Consider the following 19710-nt stretch of genomic DNA (forward strand, 5'->3'; position numbering starts at 1 on the left):
ACACACCCCTCAAGCAAGAATTCTCTCATATTCTCTCAAGTTAGTTTAATGTTCTTAAGTTAGTGGAATAGGAATAGAGTAGAAATCAGGAGTCCGGAAGCCTTCGGAAGAGTTCGGGTATGGCTCTAGTAGCTTTCCTTTCCTCTTTTGTAAGCTTTGTACTATTATTAGAATATTCTTCTTTATACATTTATGGTATTGAAATACTTTCCGAGTATATAAATACCTACTTTACATTATATTCATGTTATACTGAATATACTGCTAGCTTATCTGGGAGATGCTTTGGTGCGGGTATAATGTTTGCATATGCAATTACTCTATGTCATGACGATGATATTAGAGTAGTATCTGGTAGTTTAGGCGTGATGTCTAGATTATGGGATATCATTATTTGGGGTTATATGCTACGGATGAGAGGTGGGCCGCTGATGGTGACAGCATAGTACGGGTATTCCTCCGTGCCTGTATATAATCCTAAGTTAATTCCCTAGGGAGGGCATTCCTCCGTATTTAGCCCCGGTTGTATGGTCATGACGGACTGTCGTAAGGAACTCGGTAGTCAGGGGTGGCTTCTCGAAGTACCAGGAGGGCATCGGATAGAGGGTATTACCTAGTATATCGGATAACTGGAATGTATGTATACTATGTATATTAGAAGTATAGGAATATATTTTCTTTCTCTTTTCTTCCCACTTAGCTTAGATAATATATTATGAGAATGAGTAGCTAATACTTGTGTGTCACTATACCCTTGGATTATCTTAACCCTTGCTTAGAATATGATTATCACAAGTAATATATAAATTATTAGTCTAGTTCTCTCTACATGATCTTCCCACGGGATAAAATAAATACGATATCCTTAGAATACTCTCGGTGAAATGCTACAATGGTATATTCGTGCGCTTGCGGATAAACTCTGTAACCATAATATTCCATGGGTATTTCTGCGCCATTGCTGGGAATTATATTTCTAGTAATGTCGTTAAGAAAATACCAACAAGCATTTCTGGCGCCGTTGCCAGGGAAGATTCATAATGGAGATTACCTGAACTAATACTTTATATTTATCTCTGTATAATCATTTTCCTTTGCAGGCTAACCTTGGTTGTTTTCACTTTTGTTGTGAAAACAGGGTAGTGCATGACTGGTTTCAACTTGCCGAAAAACTTCAAAGAAAATCTAGAAGCTTTCTTCCAAAGCGTCATGCCGCGAATCGCTGCTCTGCAAAAAACTCTACCGACAGAGAAACCAGCCATACCAGCGCCACCGACCTTCAAGACTATGGCTAACAAGACTCTCCGCGAGTTCGCTGCTCCCTCTACTGACAATGTGGCCATTGGGCCGCAGATCAACATGGAAGACGTGGATTTCGACTTGAAGTCTAGCCTCATCACGATGGCGCAGGCTAGCCCGTTCTGTGGCAAGCCTAATGAGGATGCCGATGCTCATCTGTAACAGTTCCTGGAGATCTGTAGCACGTACACCATCAAGGGCGTCAATCCCGACGCCGTCAGACTGTGGCTGTTTCCGTTCTCCCTTCTCGGGAGAGCAAAGTAGTGGTTCGATGCCAACCGTGCTGCTGTCAATACCTGGGACAAATGCTCTATGGCATTCCTCTCGAAATTCTTCCCGATGGGCAAAACCAATGCCCTTCGTGGAAGGATTTGAAGTTTTCAGCAGACAAGGGACGAGTCTATTCCGGAAGCCTGGGAACGACTGCAGAAGTACGTGGCCGCCTGTCCTCATCATGGGATGGACGACTAGCTGATCCTGCAGAACTTTTACAATGGACTCACCCCGGTGTCCCACGATCACCTGGACGCGGCAGCTGGAGGAACTTTCTTCTCTAAAAAAGGTTCAAGGAGCCGTTGATCTAATAGAGAAGATGGTCTCCAACATGGGTTGGAGCGTGGAACGACTCCAAACCCGTCAGCGAGGCATGCATACCATCAAGGAGACGGATTTGCTTGCTGCCAAGCTAGACCTCATGAAGCGATTGGATGACCACAACAAAAGGCCACAAGGCACCGTCAAGGCCTTGGACTGGCACATTACGTGTGAGGTCTGCGGCGGCACGGGTCACTGTCACGCCCAGAAATTTAGCCCAAATTTCCAGACTATTTTGTGTATTAAATCCCTGTCCAGGACCAGCCAGGGCACACAAAACGACAAGTAATATACAGTTCCAAACGTAAATAAAGCGTAAATACTTACAAAAGAGGCACTTAGTCCTCACACCGAAAGAGAACGACAGCAGCGGAAAAAGGCGATCCTAGCGGGGCTTCAGCTCTACTCCACAGGCAAAACACAACTGGGGTCTGAGCCTTGGTCTTATAACTTCGTCTTCAACTCAGAAGCACTACACTTCTGAAAAAGGGGGAATAATAGCAAGGCTGAGTACAACCACCGTACTCAGCAAGCCACACCAACGATGCAGACGTGCAATGGGATACAAGGATGGCTTGTGGCTATTTGCATAAAGGCGATTGTAAAACATTTTATTGAGCAAAACGGTAAAACTATTGAGTAATTAAAGTAATATTAAATCTCCACTGATCAACGCTACACCACGTTGAACAGGCCCAACCAACCCACCTGAACTACGGTGCATTGGGTCGATTTATTAAGTGTGAGACTAATCACAGTGATTCTGGTAGATCGCCCATAACCGCGGGCACGGCTATTCGAATAGTTTTACTCTGGCCAGAGGTGCACAACTGTACCCACAAGACACAATCCACCGGCATGTTACCGTGCCCGGCCGGACACGTCACCATGTCGAGTGATTGTGACAAGACCCTTCATATGACTCGCTCTAACCAAGCACACCACACCTCAGGTTTCACCCCCGCCCCCAGCAGGCAGCGGGCAGTCCCCTCTCGTGCCTAGGTGAATCCGGAAGCGACAGAGGCCGTCGCAGGGCCCGCCCCGCTCCATCACGCCCACCCTTGCCTGGATGCGTCAGCCAGAGAAAAGCTATGCTTTAAGTCAGGCAGTTACCCATTCCCGCTTGTGGCAAGCGCTGTATGTCTTCTAGTGCATCCCGCGAACCGGTCCTTAATCGCCATGGGTGCGACCAGCAAAACCATTCACCCACAGCCCACCATTCAGTCGTATTTTAGTTGGATAATTACGACCATGAAACATGGCCAGATGTCTCGAGCACGCAGCTCATCATGATACTAACATGTCTAATACTGCAATTATCCCATCAACTGAGATAGTGGTAATTAAGCATGGCTAAGCATAAAGTTCTAGCTAGATCAACATAAGTGACACAAGCTAGTCGAATTATCACCCACGGTTGACGAAGGACATATATCAAATAATATGGCACAAGCAAGCAGATAGGTAAACCCTGGTCCCATGTAATTAGCAAAACGATGCATATTTAGTTGCAAATACTAAAACATTTATAATTTGGGATCAACATGCTCAAGGGGAAATGTGTGACTTGCCTTGCTTCTTCAAACAATCTTCCAAACTCTTATCCTTGCGACCGCGATCTTCCGAAACGACGGATTCTACACGCTAGCACGCAAAATGAGGAAAAACTCTAATAAAAACCAAAAAAACAGTACATGAAAAGTAAACAAACATGTAGAGCTCAATTTTAGATGAATTTTGCAAGTTGAATGGCCCAATTCGGAGTTAGAATGAATTAGATATGAATTTTAGAAGTTTTGAGCCATTTAAATTGATTTCTATAATTAAACTCGATTTATTGCGCAATTATTAAATATTTTCTCAAAGGAAATGGCATTCGCTGACGTCAGCAAGGGGCGCCGGCGCCGACAGGCGGGCCAACACGTCAGCGGGTAAAGGAGGTGCGGGCTTGGACCGGGTCCACCAAATGAGCGGGCCCCACGCGTCAGCGGGCAAAAGGATCTAGCCCACTGTGGACCGAGTCCACGGTAGAGGTGCAAGACGGAGGGGTGGGTTGGCTCGCCGACCAACCCGACCAGACGGGCCGAACGGCCACCGGCGGCGACACCGGCGGCGGCGCGGCGCGGCGCGACGGCGACACGCATGCGGCGGCCGGCGGGCAAAGAGAGAAAAAGAAAGGGAGGGGAGGAGGAGGGAGATGCTCACCGACGCGGGAAGGACGACGACGACAATGGTGATGGCGGCGTCGGCCCGACGAGCGAGGGGGCGGCCGGGGAGCGGCGAAAACGAGTGGAGGAGGCGAAGAGGGAGGCGGCGGAGCCCACCGAGGGGCATGGCGGCGAAGGAGGCCGCTGATGGGGCTCGAGCAGAGGGAGGCGGCAGCACTCCACGGGGCGAAGACGACGGCGGTGATTCGGCGGTCTCCAACGAAGGTGGAAGAGCGGCCGGGGTACCACGCGATGCAGCGAAGCCGACGGTGGCGGGGCGCGGCTTGGCAGTGGCTGGAGCGGCGAGGAGCGGCGGCTGGAGCTCGTCGGTGAGTGGTGGAGAGAGGGAGCGCGGTGGGGAGGTGGTTCCGGCAATGAAATGGGAAAACGGAGCGGGGGCCGAGGTGCGGAAAGGCACGGCGAAGCCGGTGGTGCAAGCGGCGCGGCGCGGGGACGTCGACAGCGGCGGCAGCGGCCGGCTGGAGGGTCGCCGGCGATCGGCGGCGCTTGGGCTCGCGTGGGGAGAGCGGGAGAGAGCGCGGGGAGTGCGGGAAAGTTGGGGAAAAGGGAGAGGATGGCCGGGGGAGTGATTTTATAGGCTCGGGAGGGAGTGGCTCAGGCCGGGATGGGCGGCAACCGGCGTCGAAATGGGAGGCGACGTGGAGCTCGTGGGGAGGTCAAACCGGCGCCGTTTTTTTGGGGGAAAGTGGGGGAGATGGTGGAGGACATGGAGGGGGACCGATTTTACTTGGTTTGGGCGCGAGGACGCGAGCGGGAGGGCGCCGGATTTGGCGGGACATGGGCGGCAACCGCCGGCCATGGCGGCTTCGGCCTGAGAAGCCGAAGGTAGGAGGAGGACCTGACAGGTGGGGCCACCGGGCCCACCTGTCGGGGAGGGAGAGAGGGGGAAGCCCAGGGGGTTATTTAGACTTTACGCGAGGGGAAAACGATTGGGCCGAGAAGGGAGGGGTCGGCCCGAGAGGGAGGAGGGAGGGAGAGAGAGGCGAGCGGGCCAAGGAGAGGAGGAGGGGGATTGGGCCGGGCGGCCCAAAAACAAAGAGGAGGAAATTTTATTGCTTTTCTTTTTATTTTAATTGATAAAATGAACTTTGTGACTTTAAAATTATTTCTTGAGCTCCGAAAATTCACAGAAAAAACCGGAGAGTATTTTAAGGCACAAAGAATATTACAAAATATTCCCGGCCAATGATTTTTAAAAGGAAATTTTTAATTCCCTCAGTAATTCACTTGATTAAATTGATTTAACTTTTATTAAATTTCTAGAAAAATGCATTATTTAATGATTTTTAATCCCGACCGAAAATCGGGGCGTTACAGTCACTCTGGGAATGACTGCCCGGAAACCCGTGAGGAGGCGATGTACATGGGCAACAACGCGTACCGTCCACAAGGAGGTCAGGGGTGGAACCAACCACACCCATATTATCAAGGAGGTAACAACAACGGTAACTTTTCTAACCAGCCCTCCTTGAAGGATCTCGTTTTTGCGCAAGCTAAAACCACTGATGCGCTAAGCAAAAAGCTTGCTGCCAATGACAAGATCCTAGATAATATAAATGTTAAGTTAGATGGCTTCGCTTCTGCTTTCCAAAACCAGCTGAGCTTCAATAAAATGATAGAGACCCAGCTAGCTCAGTTAGCATCCTTGGTCTCTACAAATGAAACTGGGAGGATTCCGGGGCAACCCGACTCCTCCGTTGAAAATGTTAAGGCGATCACGACATGGGGAGGTAAGTCCACTCGTGATCCGCCATATCCTAACCCTGCAGGAACTAATGGGATATCAAAAGAAGCGTCATCTAGTGACTCGGCTGACAAAGAGGTTCAGCCAGAGAAGACCATGCCGCAGGAGCACTGCGACACACGGTTGCTGTCGTTTCCCCAACGGAGTAGGAAACCGTCAGTGGACGAGCAGCTCGCTCGTTTTGTTGAAGTTATCCAGAAGATCCACATCAACGTGCCATTGTTGGACGCTATGTAAGTGCCAACATACTCCCGTTATCTCAAGGACATACTCAACAACAAGAGACCGCTCACAACAACGGAGGTGGTCACGCTGACGGAGCAATGCAGCAACGTGATACTCCATGTTGGCGGCTGTTAAATGTCGATTCTATACCGCCAACACCTGTATAAAATTCGGATAATAAAACATCCAACATAGTGATAGGTGCTTATTCTCACATATTACACAGTGTTGGTGTATATTTGTATGCAGGTGATAAACCCCGATGTTGGGAGGAAATCTAGACTAAAGTGAGGAGAAATATGTATCCATACAAGGATGGGTTGTGAACTTCGTAGAAACACCAGAAAATCAGCCCAAAACACCGAAGAATGGATAGAGGAGGATCAGAGGATGAGCCAGGCCAAAGGCCAGGCCAGGGGGGCCCAGCCCAGGTTCGGCCGAACCCTGGTGATCATCGTTGATCCCAGGTTTTGGCATGGATGTCCCAAATCACTCCCTGATGGCGGTTGCGGGGAACATCGGACATTTCCCCTTCGCCAACTATCATACCTACCCCTATATAAGGACATCATCTCACTCACTTCAACACACACCTCCAAGCTTGAGCTGAATTATAAGAGGCTCTATTGTACTATATTGTATACTAGAATAGGAAGAGAGTATAGTAGAAGAAGTCGGAAGAATTCCAGAGTTGTCGGTAATCTTCTTCTATTTCTTTCATTCTGTTTATTACTCTGAATTCAATACAATATTCTTCTTGAGTAATTTAGATTTATTTTGTGAGAATTACCTCTTGGTTAGCTCCTAAATAGCATACGGGATTATTGTTCACTATAATCAACTTAAATATAGTGATTGCTTTGGTGAGTTATAAACACTAAAGTAGATAGTAATTGCTTAGACGTGGTGTTTAGGTAATTGTTATCCAGTAATTGCTGCGTATCCCACAATACGTTTGAGGTGGGTGTAGAGGTGGTGACAGCCCTCAAAATTACTTAAGTCCTCCCTGTCCGGGTACGTAGTAGAGCTGTATCTGGAAACAGCGGGTTGCCAGTGCTTGAAGTATTGCATTAGGATTAAAGTTAAGCTTTCCCTAGACACTGTTTCTCACTAGTAAATCCTCTCTATCCTAGCCTACCATTTGCTTAGTCTCGTTGGATGAACCGGAGGAAGATCTGACCACACACGTTCCATTGGATTCAATACCCTTGGAATACACCATAGGGGAAGTGCTACATTGGTATATTCTTGCGCTTGCGGATTTTATCTGTGACCGTAATAAATACCAACAAGCATTTCTGGCGCCGTTGTCGGGGAACGGTTGCTGATCATTTCCGAACCTTTTTCATCCTCGTATCCTTTTTGCTTTTTTATTCTATCTCTACCCCTACTATCCTAGAGAAGTATTCCTGTCAAACTCTTCTCGACCATGGAGCAACCGCTTTTTGAGCTGTCTACTCCTCGGGGCGAATTCTATGAGCCACCTCCTTCATCAGAGCCCATTTATACAAATGACTATGAATTCATCCCGAACTAATCAGTATGGTTTGGGAAAATCCTTTTTTTGGCTTTGATCTAGAAAATCCCTACCATCATCTACGAGACTTTGAACAAGTCTGCTCATGCCTTAAGATTCGTGGCATGAGGCAAGAAACTGTGCGGTGGAAATTGTTCCCGTTCTCTCTTCAAGAGAGAGCAAAGCAATGGTACACCTCTACCGTTGGATGTGTAAACGGTAGTTGGGAGAAGTTGCGAGACAGATTCTGTCTTGCCTTCTTTCCAGTTACTCGTATTACTGCCCTTCGAGTAGAAATTCTCAGTTTTAAGCAGATCAAAAACGAATCAATTGGTGTAGCCTGGTCTAGATTCATTAATTTAGTGCAATCCGGACCAATCCTGTCCTTACCCGAGTATGTGCTTCTCCAACATTTCCATACGGGTTTTGATGCAGCAACGGGGGTTCCCGATCTTTCGATGAGAGGAGGATAAACTTCGATTTGGGGAAGGATACGACGTTGGCGGTCCGACTACAACTACCACAGGGGTGCTGCGCCTTAGCAACCGGTACACCGACTCCACGTTGTTGCTGTTCTTGCCGTGCCAAGAACAACCTTGAACCTGCAAGCAATCGAAGAACAAGCAAGAACAAGTTGACAAGGAAACAGCTCACGGCACTTGTCAAATGATGAAACTTAAACAAACCAAAATGGGGTTCTGAATACAAGTATCCGGGTGGTCTAGCCGACACACGCGAGTACAAGGAAGTAGCTGCAGCTAAACTTACATCAAAACAAAACCCAAAGTGCAAAATGGTGGCTGCTAGGAGTTTATATAGGTGGAGGAATGACCAGGAGAGGAGGTGGGAGCAAACCCTAGGTTTTGTGGACCCCTAATGGGCTGTAATGATGGCTGTAATGATACAAGGCCCAAGCCCAAGTTTCTGATGTAAAGAACTATTTTCGTCATTCTGAGCAGCCTGGGTCAAAGTTGATGGTGAGGCCACACATAGCTGAAAGTAGACGACGAGATCTTTCCAACAAGTACTCATTTGCCCCGTTTGCCCTCCGGAGTGAAGAGCATTGACTTCATCAAATCAGCGCTGCTAGTGCTGCTTGCGATTTGGTTCCTCTCCCATATTCCTGATAATTAAGTTCACGAGCTCGAGCTCTAGTCATTGGTCCTTGCTGTGCAATAGGCGTGGTTGTATCGTTGGAAGGGATGTCCTCATCATCCTCCCCTTCTTGCATTTGAGTCATCCTCGACTCTAACTCATCTTCTTCTCCCAAATATGGCTTTAAATCTGCAATGTTAAACGTGGGGCTAACCCCAAAATCGGCAGGTAGCTCAAGCTTGTATGCATTGTCATTAATCTTTTGTAGCACTTTGAAAGGACCATCAGCTCTAGGTAGCAACTTAGATTTTCTCAAATTAGGGAACCTATCCTTTCTCAAATGCAACCAAACCAAATCACCAGGTTCAAAAGCAACATGTTTCTTTCCTTTGCTCCCAGCAAGTTTATACTTAATATTCATGCGCTCTATGTTCTCCTTAGTGGTCTTATGCAGTTTTAACATCAATTCAGCGCGATATTTTGCATCAAAGTTCACTCTCTCTGAAGTTGGGAGGGGCAAAAGATCAATTGGAGCACGGGGTAGAAGGCCATAAACAATCTCAAAAGGGCACTTCTTAGTAGTAGAATGTTGTGAACGATTATAAGCAAACTCAACATGAGGCAAACATTCTTCCCACATTTTAATATTCTTTTTCAAAACAGCCCTAAGCATTGTAGATAATGTTCTATTCACCACCTCAGTTTGTCCATCAGTTTGGGGGTGACATGTAGTAGAAAATAAAAGTTTAGTCCCCAACTTAGCCCACAAGGTTCTCCAAAAATGACTAAGGAATTTTGTATCGCGATCAGAAACTATGGTGTTTGGCACTCCATGCAAGTGAACAATCTCACGAAAGAACAAATCAGCAACATGTGTAGCATCATCACTCTTATGACAAGGTATGAAATGCGCCATCTTAGAAAATCTATCTATAACAACAAAGATACTGTCCCTCCCCTTCTTTGTTCTAGGCAGCCCTAAAACAAAGTCCATAGAAATATCCTCCCAAGGCACACTAGGAAGAGGCAAAGGCATATACAAACCATGAGGGTTAAGGCGTGACTTAGCTTTTTGGCATGTTGTGCAGCGAGCAACGAACCTCTCCACGTCTCTCCTCATCTTAGGCCAAAAGAAATGATCAGCAAGGATATCCTCCGTCTTCTTCACACCAAAGTGTCCCATCAGCCCTCCACCATGCGCTTCCTGCAATAATAGCATACGCACGGAGCTAGCTGGAATGCATAACTTATTAGCTCTAAACACAAACCCATTGGTGAGAACGAATTTGTTCCAAGTCCTTCCCTCCTTGCAATTCAACAACACATCTTTAAAATCATCATCGTGCGCATATTGCTCTTTTATTGTTTCTAAGCCAAAAATTTTGAAGTCAAGTTGGGATAGCATTGCGTAACGTCTAGACAAAGCATCAGCAATGACATTTTCTTTTCCCTTCTTATGTTTGATGACATATGGAAAAGATTCAATAAATTCAACCCATTTAGCATGCCTACGGTTAAGTTTTGCTTGACTTCGAATGTGTTTCAAAGATTCATGATCAGAGTGTATAACAAATTCTTTGGGCCATAAATAATGCTGCCATGTTTCCAATGTTCGCACTAGAGCAAACAATTCCTTATCATAAGTAGAATAATTCAAACTAGGCCCACTCAATTTCTCGCTGAAATATGCTACAGGTTTGCCTTCTTGTAACAACACACCACCCAATCCAATCCCACTAGCATCACATTCAAGCTCAAAAGTTTTGTTGAAATCAGGAAGTTGGAGTAAAGGAGCGTGTGTTAACTTATCTTTCAAAGTGTCGAATGCATTCCTTTGTGCTGCAGCCCAAGTGAATGTGACATTTCTCTTGGTAAGCTCATGTAATGGGGCTGCAATGGTGCTAAAATCCTTCACAAAGCGGCGGTAGAACCCAGCAAGTCCTAGAAAGCTTCTCACTTGTGTGATCGTTGTTGGAACCGGCCAGCTATGTATGGCTTCAACCTTGGCTTGAACTACTTCAATTCCCTGTGGAGTCACAACATAGCCAAGAAAAGAGACTCGATCTGTGCAAAATGTGCACTTCTCAAGGTTACCAAATAAACGTGCATCTCGTAGAGCATCAAAAACAACACGCAAATGACCATGATGATCCTCTATTGATCTGCTATATATGAGAATGTCATCAAAATATACCACCACAAATCTGCCAATGAAAGCACGTAAAACTTCATTCATTAATCTCATGAAAGTACTAGGTGCATTAGTGAGACCAAAGGGCATGACTAACCACTCATATAGGCCGAATTTAGTTTTAAAAGCTGTTTTCCATTCATCTCCTAACTTCATGCGAATCTAGTGGTAACCACTACGCAAATCAATTTTAGAGAACACAAGTGAACCACTCAATTCATCAAGCATATCATCTAGCCTAGGGATAGGATGACGATATCTGATTGTGATGTTGTTAATTGCTCTACAATCCACACACATGCGCCATGAGCCATCTTTCTTAGGAACTAAAAGCACGGGGACAGAACAAGGACTAAGAGACTCACGTACATACCCCTTATCGAGTAACTCTTGCACTTGACGCTGAATCTCCTTTGTTTCCTCCGGGTTGGTCCTGTATGGCGCACGGTTTGGTAGAGAGGCCCCAGGAATGAGGTCAATTTGGTGCTCAATCCCTCGAATTGGGGGCAGCCCCGGTAGAACCTCCTTTGGGAAAATATCAGCATACTCCTGCAAAAGGTTAGTGACCGGAGGAGGCAAAGAAATAGGAGTATCCTCAATTGGAAATAAGGTTTCTTTGCAAACCAAAGCATAGCAAACAACAGTGTCAGTGTCAACTTCATCCAAATCTGATTTTGTTGCAATGAAACAAGATCCCTTCAGCTTAATCTCATTTTTATTATTTTGAACAGAGTTGGTGGGTTTCTTCTTATGCTTCTCAAGTTCATTAGCCGCAATAAGATGCTCACTCCTAGTACGTTCCTGATTTTTTTGTTTGCTAGCTCTAGCAAGTTCATCCTTTAAAATAACTTCAGGAGACATAGGATGTAACACAAGTTTTTTTCCATTATGCACAAAGGAGTATTGATTGGATTTGCCAAAGTGTAAAGAATCTTTATCAAACTGCCATGGCCTACCTAATAACATAGAACATGCTTGCATAGGCACAACATCACAGTTGATTGAATCATGATAAGAACCAATGGCAAAATGTACTCTTACCAATCGTGTTACCTTTACCTTGCCGCTGCTATTAAGCCATTGAATATAGTAGGGCTGTGGATGTGGCTGTGTGCTCAATGCAAGTTTCTCCACCATTTCAGCACTAGCCAAATTATTGCAGCTTCCTCCATCTATGATCACGCGGCAAGAGCGTTCCTTGATCACACACTTGGTTTGAAACAAGGTGTGGCGCTGATTCTGTTCAGCCCTTTCCATTTGTGCGCTTAGCACTCGCTGCACCATGAGGCTCTCATAGTGCTCTGCAGCTTCAGCCCCAATGTGTTCCTCATCTTGGTGGGGCGCGTCACCTTCCCCTGCATTGTTAGTTGCAAGCAAAGCATAGGTTTCTTCATCTAAATCACTAGCGGAGGAGTACCCACCATCAGCTCTCACAATCATTACACGAGTGCTTGGGCAGTCCTTGCGCACGTGACCATAGCCCTTGCAGCGTAGGCACTGAATATCTCTTGTTCTTCCTGATGAAGCTACTGATGATGAGCTCTTGGAAGGTGTAGCAGCAACCCCTCTTGTTGGTTCACTCGGGCATGGTGTAGAGTTTGTTGTAGAGGGACGCAGCTTGTTGCTTGAGGACGATGGTGCTGCTGCTCGAGTTGACGGTGCAGCAGCGTTAGAAGATGTCCAAGAGCTAGCACGACCTGCAGAAATGTTAGTCCTGAAGCTAGCTCTTCGTCCCTGTACTTCCCTTTCAGCTTTACAAGCAAGATGAAACAAACGATTAATTGAATTATATTCTTTGTAGGCTAGAATGTCCTGAATTTCTCGGTTCAGCCCACCCATGAATCTAGCCATACCAGCATCATCATTTTCTACCAATCCACAACGAAGCATTCCTGTTTGCAAAGCTTGATAATACTCCTCTACAGATTTGTTTCCCTGTCTAAGTTGTTGCAATTTGTGCAGCAAATCACGTGCATGATATGAAGGAACAAATCTAGCTCGCATGACTCTTTTCATTGCATCCTAGGTTTGGGGAGTGTTATTTGGATTGGAACGAACAAATTCACTCCACCAAATGGATGCAAAATCAGTGAACTCACTAGTAGCAGCCCTAACACGTTTATTCTCAGGAAAATCATGGCAAGCAAATTTCTGATCAATGGCTAACTCCCAAGTAAGATATGCATCAGGGTCATATTTTCCATCAAAGCAAGGAATGGTAAACTTGATCTTGCCTAAAGAATCATCATTATCACGTACCTCCCGCCGTGGTGGAGCGCCCATGCCATGGCGCTGCCGGCGCTGTTGTCTTTGTGGACGACCAAGTACCTCCTCATCATGCTCAGTGTCAGCAGCATACTCCAGTTCTTCCCTTGCTGCGATGCTGCTATTAGCATCATGGCCATTGTGGTTGCGCCTAGCCGATCCATCATGACCATCTTGGCCCATTCTCTCCAACGTATTCAAGATACCTGCAAGAGAAGTGTTCACAGCCACAAGGGACCTCTCCAATGAGGAAAGCTTGGAGTTGGTGTCAATTTGAGCAGCCTCCAATTGACCAAGGCGATCATTGGCGACCCTAACATCCTCATCAAGGCCTTCAGCATGCTCCCTCACTTGGCGCTCAAAATGTTGTATGATGCCCCTCGTACGTGGTGAATGTTGAGGGTGCTCCCCCGATCCTCCTGTCATGGTTAATGGGAAGAAACAATTCACAAGAAATATGTCCTATCAACTATTGGAGCTAGGTGTTGTCCATCTACACTTCTACCAAACTTGTGCAAACGAGTTCTTACATGTTCTTACTTTGTTATGTAAAAGGCGTTGGCAAATAGTAAGAACAGCAACAATGGTTAGTAGTACCGGAGCTGACAACAAGCACGATCCTGTGATATAGTAGATAAAAATTTGTGGAGCTATAGGTGGCTGCAAGTAATATCAAGGTACAGCTAGAACCACATTAATCAAAGCAAGTTGAATAATCATTCAACGATGGTATTGTACTGGTCCTAGGCAAAACCCTTTAGAGACGCGAGCCTAGTCACAAGCGTAGCCACTCAAAATAGCACGAAAATAACACAAACAAAACAACAACAACAACAACTTCCTCTCTTCCCTTCCTTTTTTTTTCCTTCTCTTCACTTCTGATTTTTTTTTCTTTCTTTTTTTTTGTTTTCTTTCTTTTTTTTTGTACAGCAAGCTCAAAGCTTCAGCTAACAAGTCAAAACAAGAAGTAATGATGGGTTGGTTGGCTAGTTACATGATTCAGCCAACAAGTCAAAAGTGAGAGCACTTAAATGCTTTCTTGGGAAGGGCTGATTCACTTCAAAAAGTTGCAAAAGGGTTGGCTGTTGGTGGAGGCAGCAATAAATGCATTTGGGGGTGGCTGATGTGGTGATGAGGGTGCTGCTGGTTGTGGTGGACGAAATTTGGTGGGGTTGGAGGTGGATTTCGTGGTGAATATGGTGGTGATAGTGGCAGCGGGATGAAGATAAATGAAGTGATGGTGGAAGTGTTTGCGGTGATGAATTCGTGAGCAGAACTCGAAACTCTAAAGGACTAAACTACTAGAACCAGCAACTCAACCAATCGATGCAATCGAAAACTCAGCAAGCAAAGACTAAGTAGAACAGCAAAGGCTCAACATGTTTTGGTGATTTCGGGTCTGACCTATTTTAGTGGTTTTTCTTTTGGGCTGTAGGTAAAAACAAAGAAGTGATAAAATCTCTCACCGAGCAACTTGAGCTCTGATACCACTTGATGCAGCAACGGGGGTTCCCGATCTTTCGATGAGAGGAGGATAAACTTCGATTTGGGGAAGGATACGACGTTGGCGGTCCGACTACAACTACCACAGGGGTGCTGCGCCTTAGCAACCGGTACACCGACTCCACGTTGTTGCTGTTCTTGCCGTGCCAAGAACAACCTTGAACCTGCAAGCAATCGAAGAACAAGCAAGAACAAGTTGACAAGGAAACAGCTCACGGCACTTGTCAAATGATGAAACTTAAACAAACCAAAATGGGGTTCGGAATACAAGTATCCGGGTGGTCTAGCCGACACACGCGAGTACAAGGAAGTAGCTGCAGCTAAACTTACATCAAAACAAAACCCAAAGTGCAAAATGGTGGCTGCTAGGAGTTTATATAGGTGGAGGAATGACCAGGAGAGGAGGTGGGAGCAAACCCTAGGTTTTGTGGACCCCTAATGGGCTGTAATGATGGCTGTAATGATACAAGGCCCAAGCCCAAGTTTCTGATGTAAAGAACTATTTTCGTCATTCTGAGCAGCCTGGGTCAAAGTTGATGGTGAGGCCACACATAGCTGAAAGTAGACGACGAGATCTTTCCAACAAGTACTCATTTGCCCCGTTTGCCCTCCGGAGTGAAGAGCATTGACTTCATCAAATCAGCGCTGCTAGTGCTGCTTGCGATTTGGTTCCTCTCCCATATTCCTGATAATTAAGTTCACGAGCTCGAGCTCTAGTCATTGGTCCTTGCTGTGCAATAGGCGTGGTTGTATCGTTGGAAGGGATGTCCTCATCAGGTTTGGATAAGGAGTCTGCATTCTATCTGGACATAACCGCTAGAGGATCGTTCCTGCACAAAACGCCGTCAGAAGGAAGAACAATTTTGGATCGCATTCTAGAAAATACTTCCTTCATGACGCACTCCAATGAACCCCAGCCGGAGGTATCCGTGTCCAAGATAGAGGAACCTCTAACGATCGAGCTACTTGCTGAACCATCCACTTCTGTTAGCTCGGTTGATGAGAAGGTTCCTGAGCAGCTGTCCGTCGAGAATGATGAAATTCAGACTCTGGATCGTGCCGCAATCCTGTTCAGGGACGGCTTTGATGAAGACTACGGCAATAACTTGAACTATTTTAGCAAGAGGAAACCACCCGTTTCTTTGTCACCTCCAGGTCCTATGGAACTCGGGTTCCTACGAGAAACTGTCCGGGAGTTAACATTCATAATGAGTGATGAATGGTTAAGGGAGGCAGAGCTTTCATCCGAAGTAATTCGAATAAATACCGCTCCCCGAATCATTCCTTGCCATCTGGAAGGGAATGACGTCGGTATTCTCTACAGTCTAACTGTCGGGGCCAATCTCGTTTCAGAGTCTTTTGCATTCGCTTATTTAAGCGATAAGACAGTGACCCCGACAAACAAATTCTTCAAACATCCAAGCGGAAATATCATCGAAGGATTTGGGATTGTGCAAGATGTGCTTGTCTGCTTTGAAGATAGGGAGGCGATCTTGGATTTCCATGCCTTTGAAATCCAAGATTTTGACATCCTAATCGGGCTGCCAATTGAGCAACTTCTCATCAACACACCCCGATTAGATAGCCTCAAAATAACACTGGGAGAGACTGAATTTTCAATTCCATTCTCACGGGCAAGGATCGCCTTGACCGACCCTCTCCCAGAAATTGAGTCAGCGGAAGAGGTTATTGCAGTTCCCCCTCACGAGTCTCCCGAGGCCCTTCTGGAAGATGAGGTCCCCTATTTCATCAAAGAGTAAGTGGATCCTGGTGAGACTCTCGACCTGCCAATCATGGAACCGCCACCTCGACCTCCGCTTGAGCTTAAACCTCTACCTCCAGGCCTATGATATGCTTTCCTACACAATGACAGAGTGGCCCCTGTCATAATCAGTGACAAGCTCTCTGAAGACGAGACTCAACATCTTCTCACCGTGTTGGAAAAGCATCGTTCTGTTCTTGGCTACTCGCTTCAAGACCACAGGGGGATTAATCCCGCGCTTTGCACCCATCGTATTCCTATTGACCCCGAGAGTACTCCCTCTAGGGAACCTTAACGATGGCTCATTAATGCAATGCGAGAAGTTGTAAAGAAGGAAGTCTTGAAACTCCTGCATGCCAGGATTATTTATCTCGTACCATACAGCGAGTGGGTTAGCCCAGTTCAGGTCGTGCCAAAGAAGGGAGGAATGACGGCCGTTGCAAATGCTCAAAATGAACTAATCCCGCAACGAACCGTAACCGGATGGAGAATGTGCATCGATTACAGGAAACTTAACAAGGCTACAAAAAAGAATCATTTCCCGCTACCCTTCGTTGATGAAATGTTGGAACGGTTGGCAAATCATTCCTTTTTCTGTTTCCTTGATGGGTATTCCGGGTATCATCAAATTCCTATCCATCCGGAGAACTAAAGTAAGACTACGTTCACATGTCCATATGGCACCTATGCATACTGTAGGATGTCTTTTGGACTGTGTAATGCTCCTGCATCTTTCCAAAGATGTATGATGTCTATTTTCTCGGACATGATCGAAGACATCATGGAAGTCTTCATGAATGACTTCTCGGTCTATCGAAAGACTTTCGGTCATTGTCTACAGAATTTAGACAAAGTCTTAGAACGATACCAAGAAAAGGACCTGGTGCTTAATTGGGAAAAGTGCCATTTCATGGTCTGTGAAGGGATAGTTCTTGGGCATCGAGTGTTCGAACGAGGAATCGAAGTTGATCGGGCTAAAATTGATGTTATAGATCAGCTTCCTCCTCCTGTGAACATCAAAGGAATCCACAGCTTCTTGGGACATGCCGGCTTTTATAGAAGGTTCATCAAGGACTTTTCTACAATCGCCAGGCCTTTGACCAATTTGCTAGCTAAGGATGCGCCCTTTGAGTTCAATGACGCGTGCCTAAAATCTTTTGAAATTCTCAAAAAGGCACTCGTCTCCACTCTAATCATTCAACCTCCTGATTGGACTCTGTCCTTCGAGATCATGTGTGATGCAAGCGATTTCGCTGTTGGTGCAGTCTTGGGCCAAACCAAGGATAAAAAGCATCATGCAATCTGTTACGCTAGCAAAACTCTAACCGGAGCTCAGTTGAATTATGCAACTACCGAAAAATAGCTGCTCGCGGTCGTTTTTGCTATCGATAAGTTTAGGTCTTACTTAGCGGGAGCCAAGGTGATAATTTATACTGATCATGCTGCTTTAAAATACCTGCTCACTAAGAAAGATGCTAAACCGCGTCTCTTAAGATGGATTTTGCTGCTCCAAGAATTTGACTTAGAAATAAAGGATAAAAAGGGAGTAGAAAATTCTGTAGCAGATCATTTGTCCAGGCTGCAGATCACTGACATGCAGGAACAACCAATTAATGATTTCTTGAGAGACGATATGTTGATAACGGTTCGTGACTCCAACCCGTGATATGCCAACATAGTAAACTACATGGTATCCAAGTACATACCACCAGGGGAAAATCAACGAAAACTGAAGTATGAAAGTCACCGTCATATATGGGATGAGCCATACCTATATCGGGTCTGCTCTGACGGCTTACTACGAAGATGTGTGCCAATTGATGAAGTACTTAAGATCATAGAACGATGCCACGCCTCACCCTATGGTGGCCATTACGGTGCATTCCGCACCCAGGCCAAGAATTGGCAAAGTGGTTTCTTCTGGCCAACAATGTACGAAGACTCAAAAGAATTCGTCAGAAGATGCACAAGCTGCCAAAGGCAAGGAGGAATCACTTGCTTGAGATGCAATGCCCCTCACATATAATTTGCAAGTCGAGATATTCGATGTTTGGGGTATAGACTTTATGGGACCTTTCCCTAAGTCACGCAACTGCGAGTACATTCTGGTGGCAGTCAACTATGTCTCCAAATGGGTTGAGGCTATGCCGTGCAGCGCCGCGGATGCGAGGCATGCCAAGAAGATGTTCACAGAAATCATCTTCCCAAGGTTTGGTACCCAAAATGGTCATAAGTGACGGAGGTTCTCACTTCATTGAAAAAACCTTCCGAGACCTCCTACGAGAGATGGGAGCCAAACACAATGTGGCCACTCCTTACCGTCGACAGACCAGTGGTCAAGCAGAAACATCAAACAAACAAATCAAGAATATTCTGCAAAAGACGGTCAACAAAATGGGAACAGGATGGAAGGATAGATTGCCGGACGCACTGTGGGCATACCGGACAGCCTACAAGACACCCATTGGAATGTCCCCATATCAGATAGTCTACGGGAAGTCATGTCGACTACCCGTGGAACTTGAGCACAGAGCATACTGGGCCATCAGAAACTGGAACATGGACTTTGAGGGAGCAGGAGAATGGAGAAAAATGCAAATCGCTGAACTTGAAGAATGGAGAGAGAAGGCTTATCACAACGCAAAGATATACAAAGAAAGGACGAAGCGCTGGCATGACAAAAGGATAAAAATCAAGAAATTTAAGCCAGGAGACAAAGTGCTAATGTTCAACTCCAGGGTTAAGCTTTTTGGCCACAGAAAACTACGTAGTAAATGGGAAGGACCGTTCGACGTCATCGACACCTCTTTGCACGGGGCAATCACACTCCGCGACGACTCAGGCAACATATTTAAGGTAAACGGTCAACGCTTAAAGACTTTCCTTGAACCAAATGAAACTTTAGATGAAGAAGTGGATGTTATTGAATTAATCGATTATGAACCATGATGATCTCATCTAGTGCATGCTTAAAACCTTGTATAGTTGTCATTTCTGCGCTTAGCTTAGGAATTAGTGGGCCTAGGAAGAAAAGTGGAGGCCTGCCGGACCCACCAGGGTTCGGCCGAACCAGAGCGGCGCTCGTTCGGCCCCATTTTCGAATAGCAATCTCTCCCGCTCGTCTATAGTCCATTGTGATGCGCTCTCGGAGGTGGATCAGTCGCATCCAACCAAAGCACCTATTCTTCCTCCTCCTTCCCACTTTGCAAACCTCCTCTCTATCTCAACCCAATTACCTTGCTCCATCACCTCCAATTCACCAATGGCAAGCAAATCACTGATCCCATT

The 19710-nt window shown here is 46.0% G+C and overlaps 1 protein-coding gene and 1 non-coding gene across 2 annotated transcripts; both read right to left on the minus strand.

Moving 5' to 3' along the window:
- Nucleotides 1–1653: 1653 nt before the first annotated feature.
- LOC112937681 (small nucleolar RNA R71) lies at nt 1654–1760 on the minus strand. The gene has a single exon (XR_003240344.1). It is a non-coding gene; the product is annotated as a small nucleolar RNA R71 (small nucleolar RNA).
- A 9294-nt stretch (nt 1761–11054) lies between these two features.
- On the minus strand, nt 11055–12908 carry LOC107280205 (uncharacterized). The gene has a single exon (XM_015772392.3). It carries the CDS (start codon nt 12906–12908, stop codon nt 11055–11057), a length of 1854 nt encoding a protein of 617 aa, XP_015627878.1.
- Nucleotides 12909–19710: the final 6802 nt, after the last annotated feature.

The sequence above is a fragment of the Oryza sativa genome, chromosome 1, assembly GCF_034140825.1.
Source record: "Oryza sativa Japonica Group chromosome 1, ASM3414082v1".
Taxonomy (NCBI): Eukaryota; Viridiplantae; Streptophyta; class Magnoliopsida; order Poales; family Poaceae; genus Oryza; species Oryza sativa.

Coding starts and splice junctions, on each gene's coding strand:
- LOC107280205 (XM_015772392.3), bottom strand. CDS start 12,908: ATGAAAAGAGTCATGCGAGCTAGATTTGTTCCTTCATATCATGCACGT.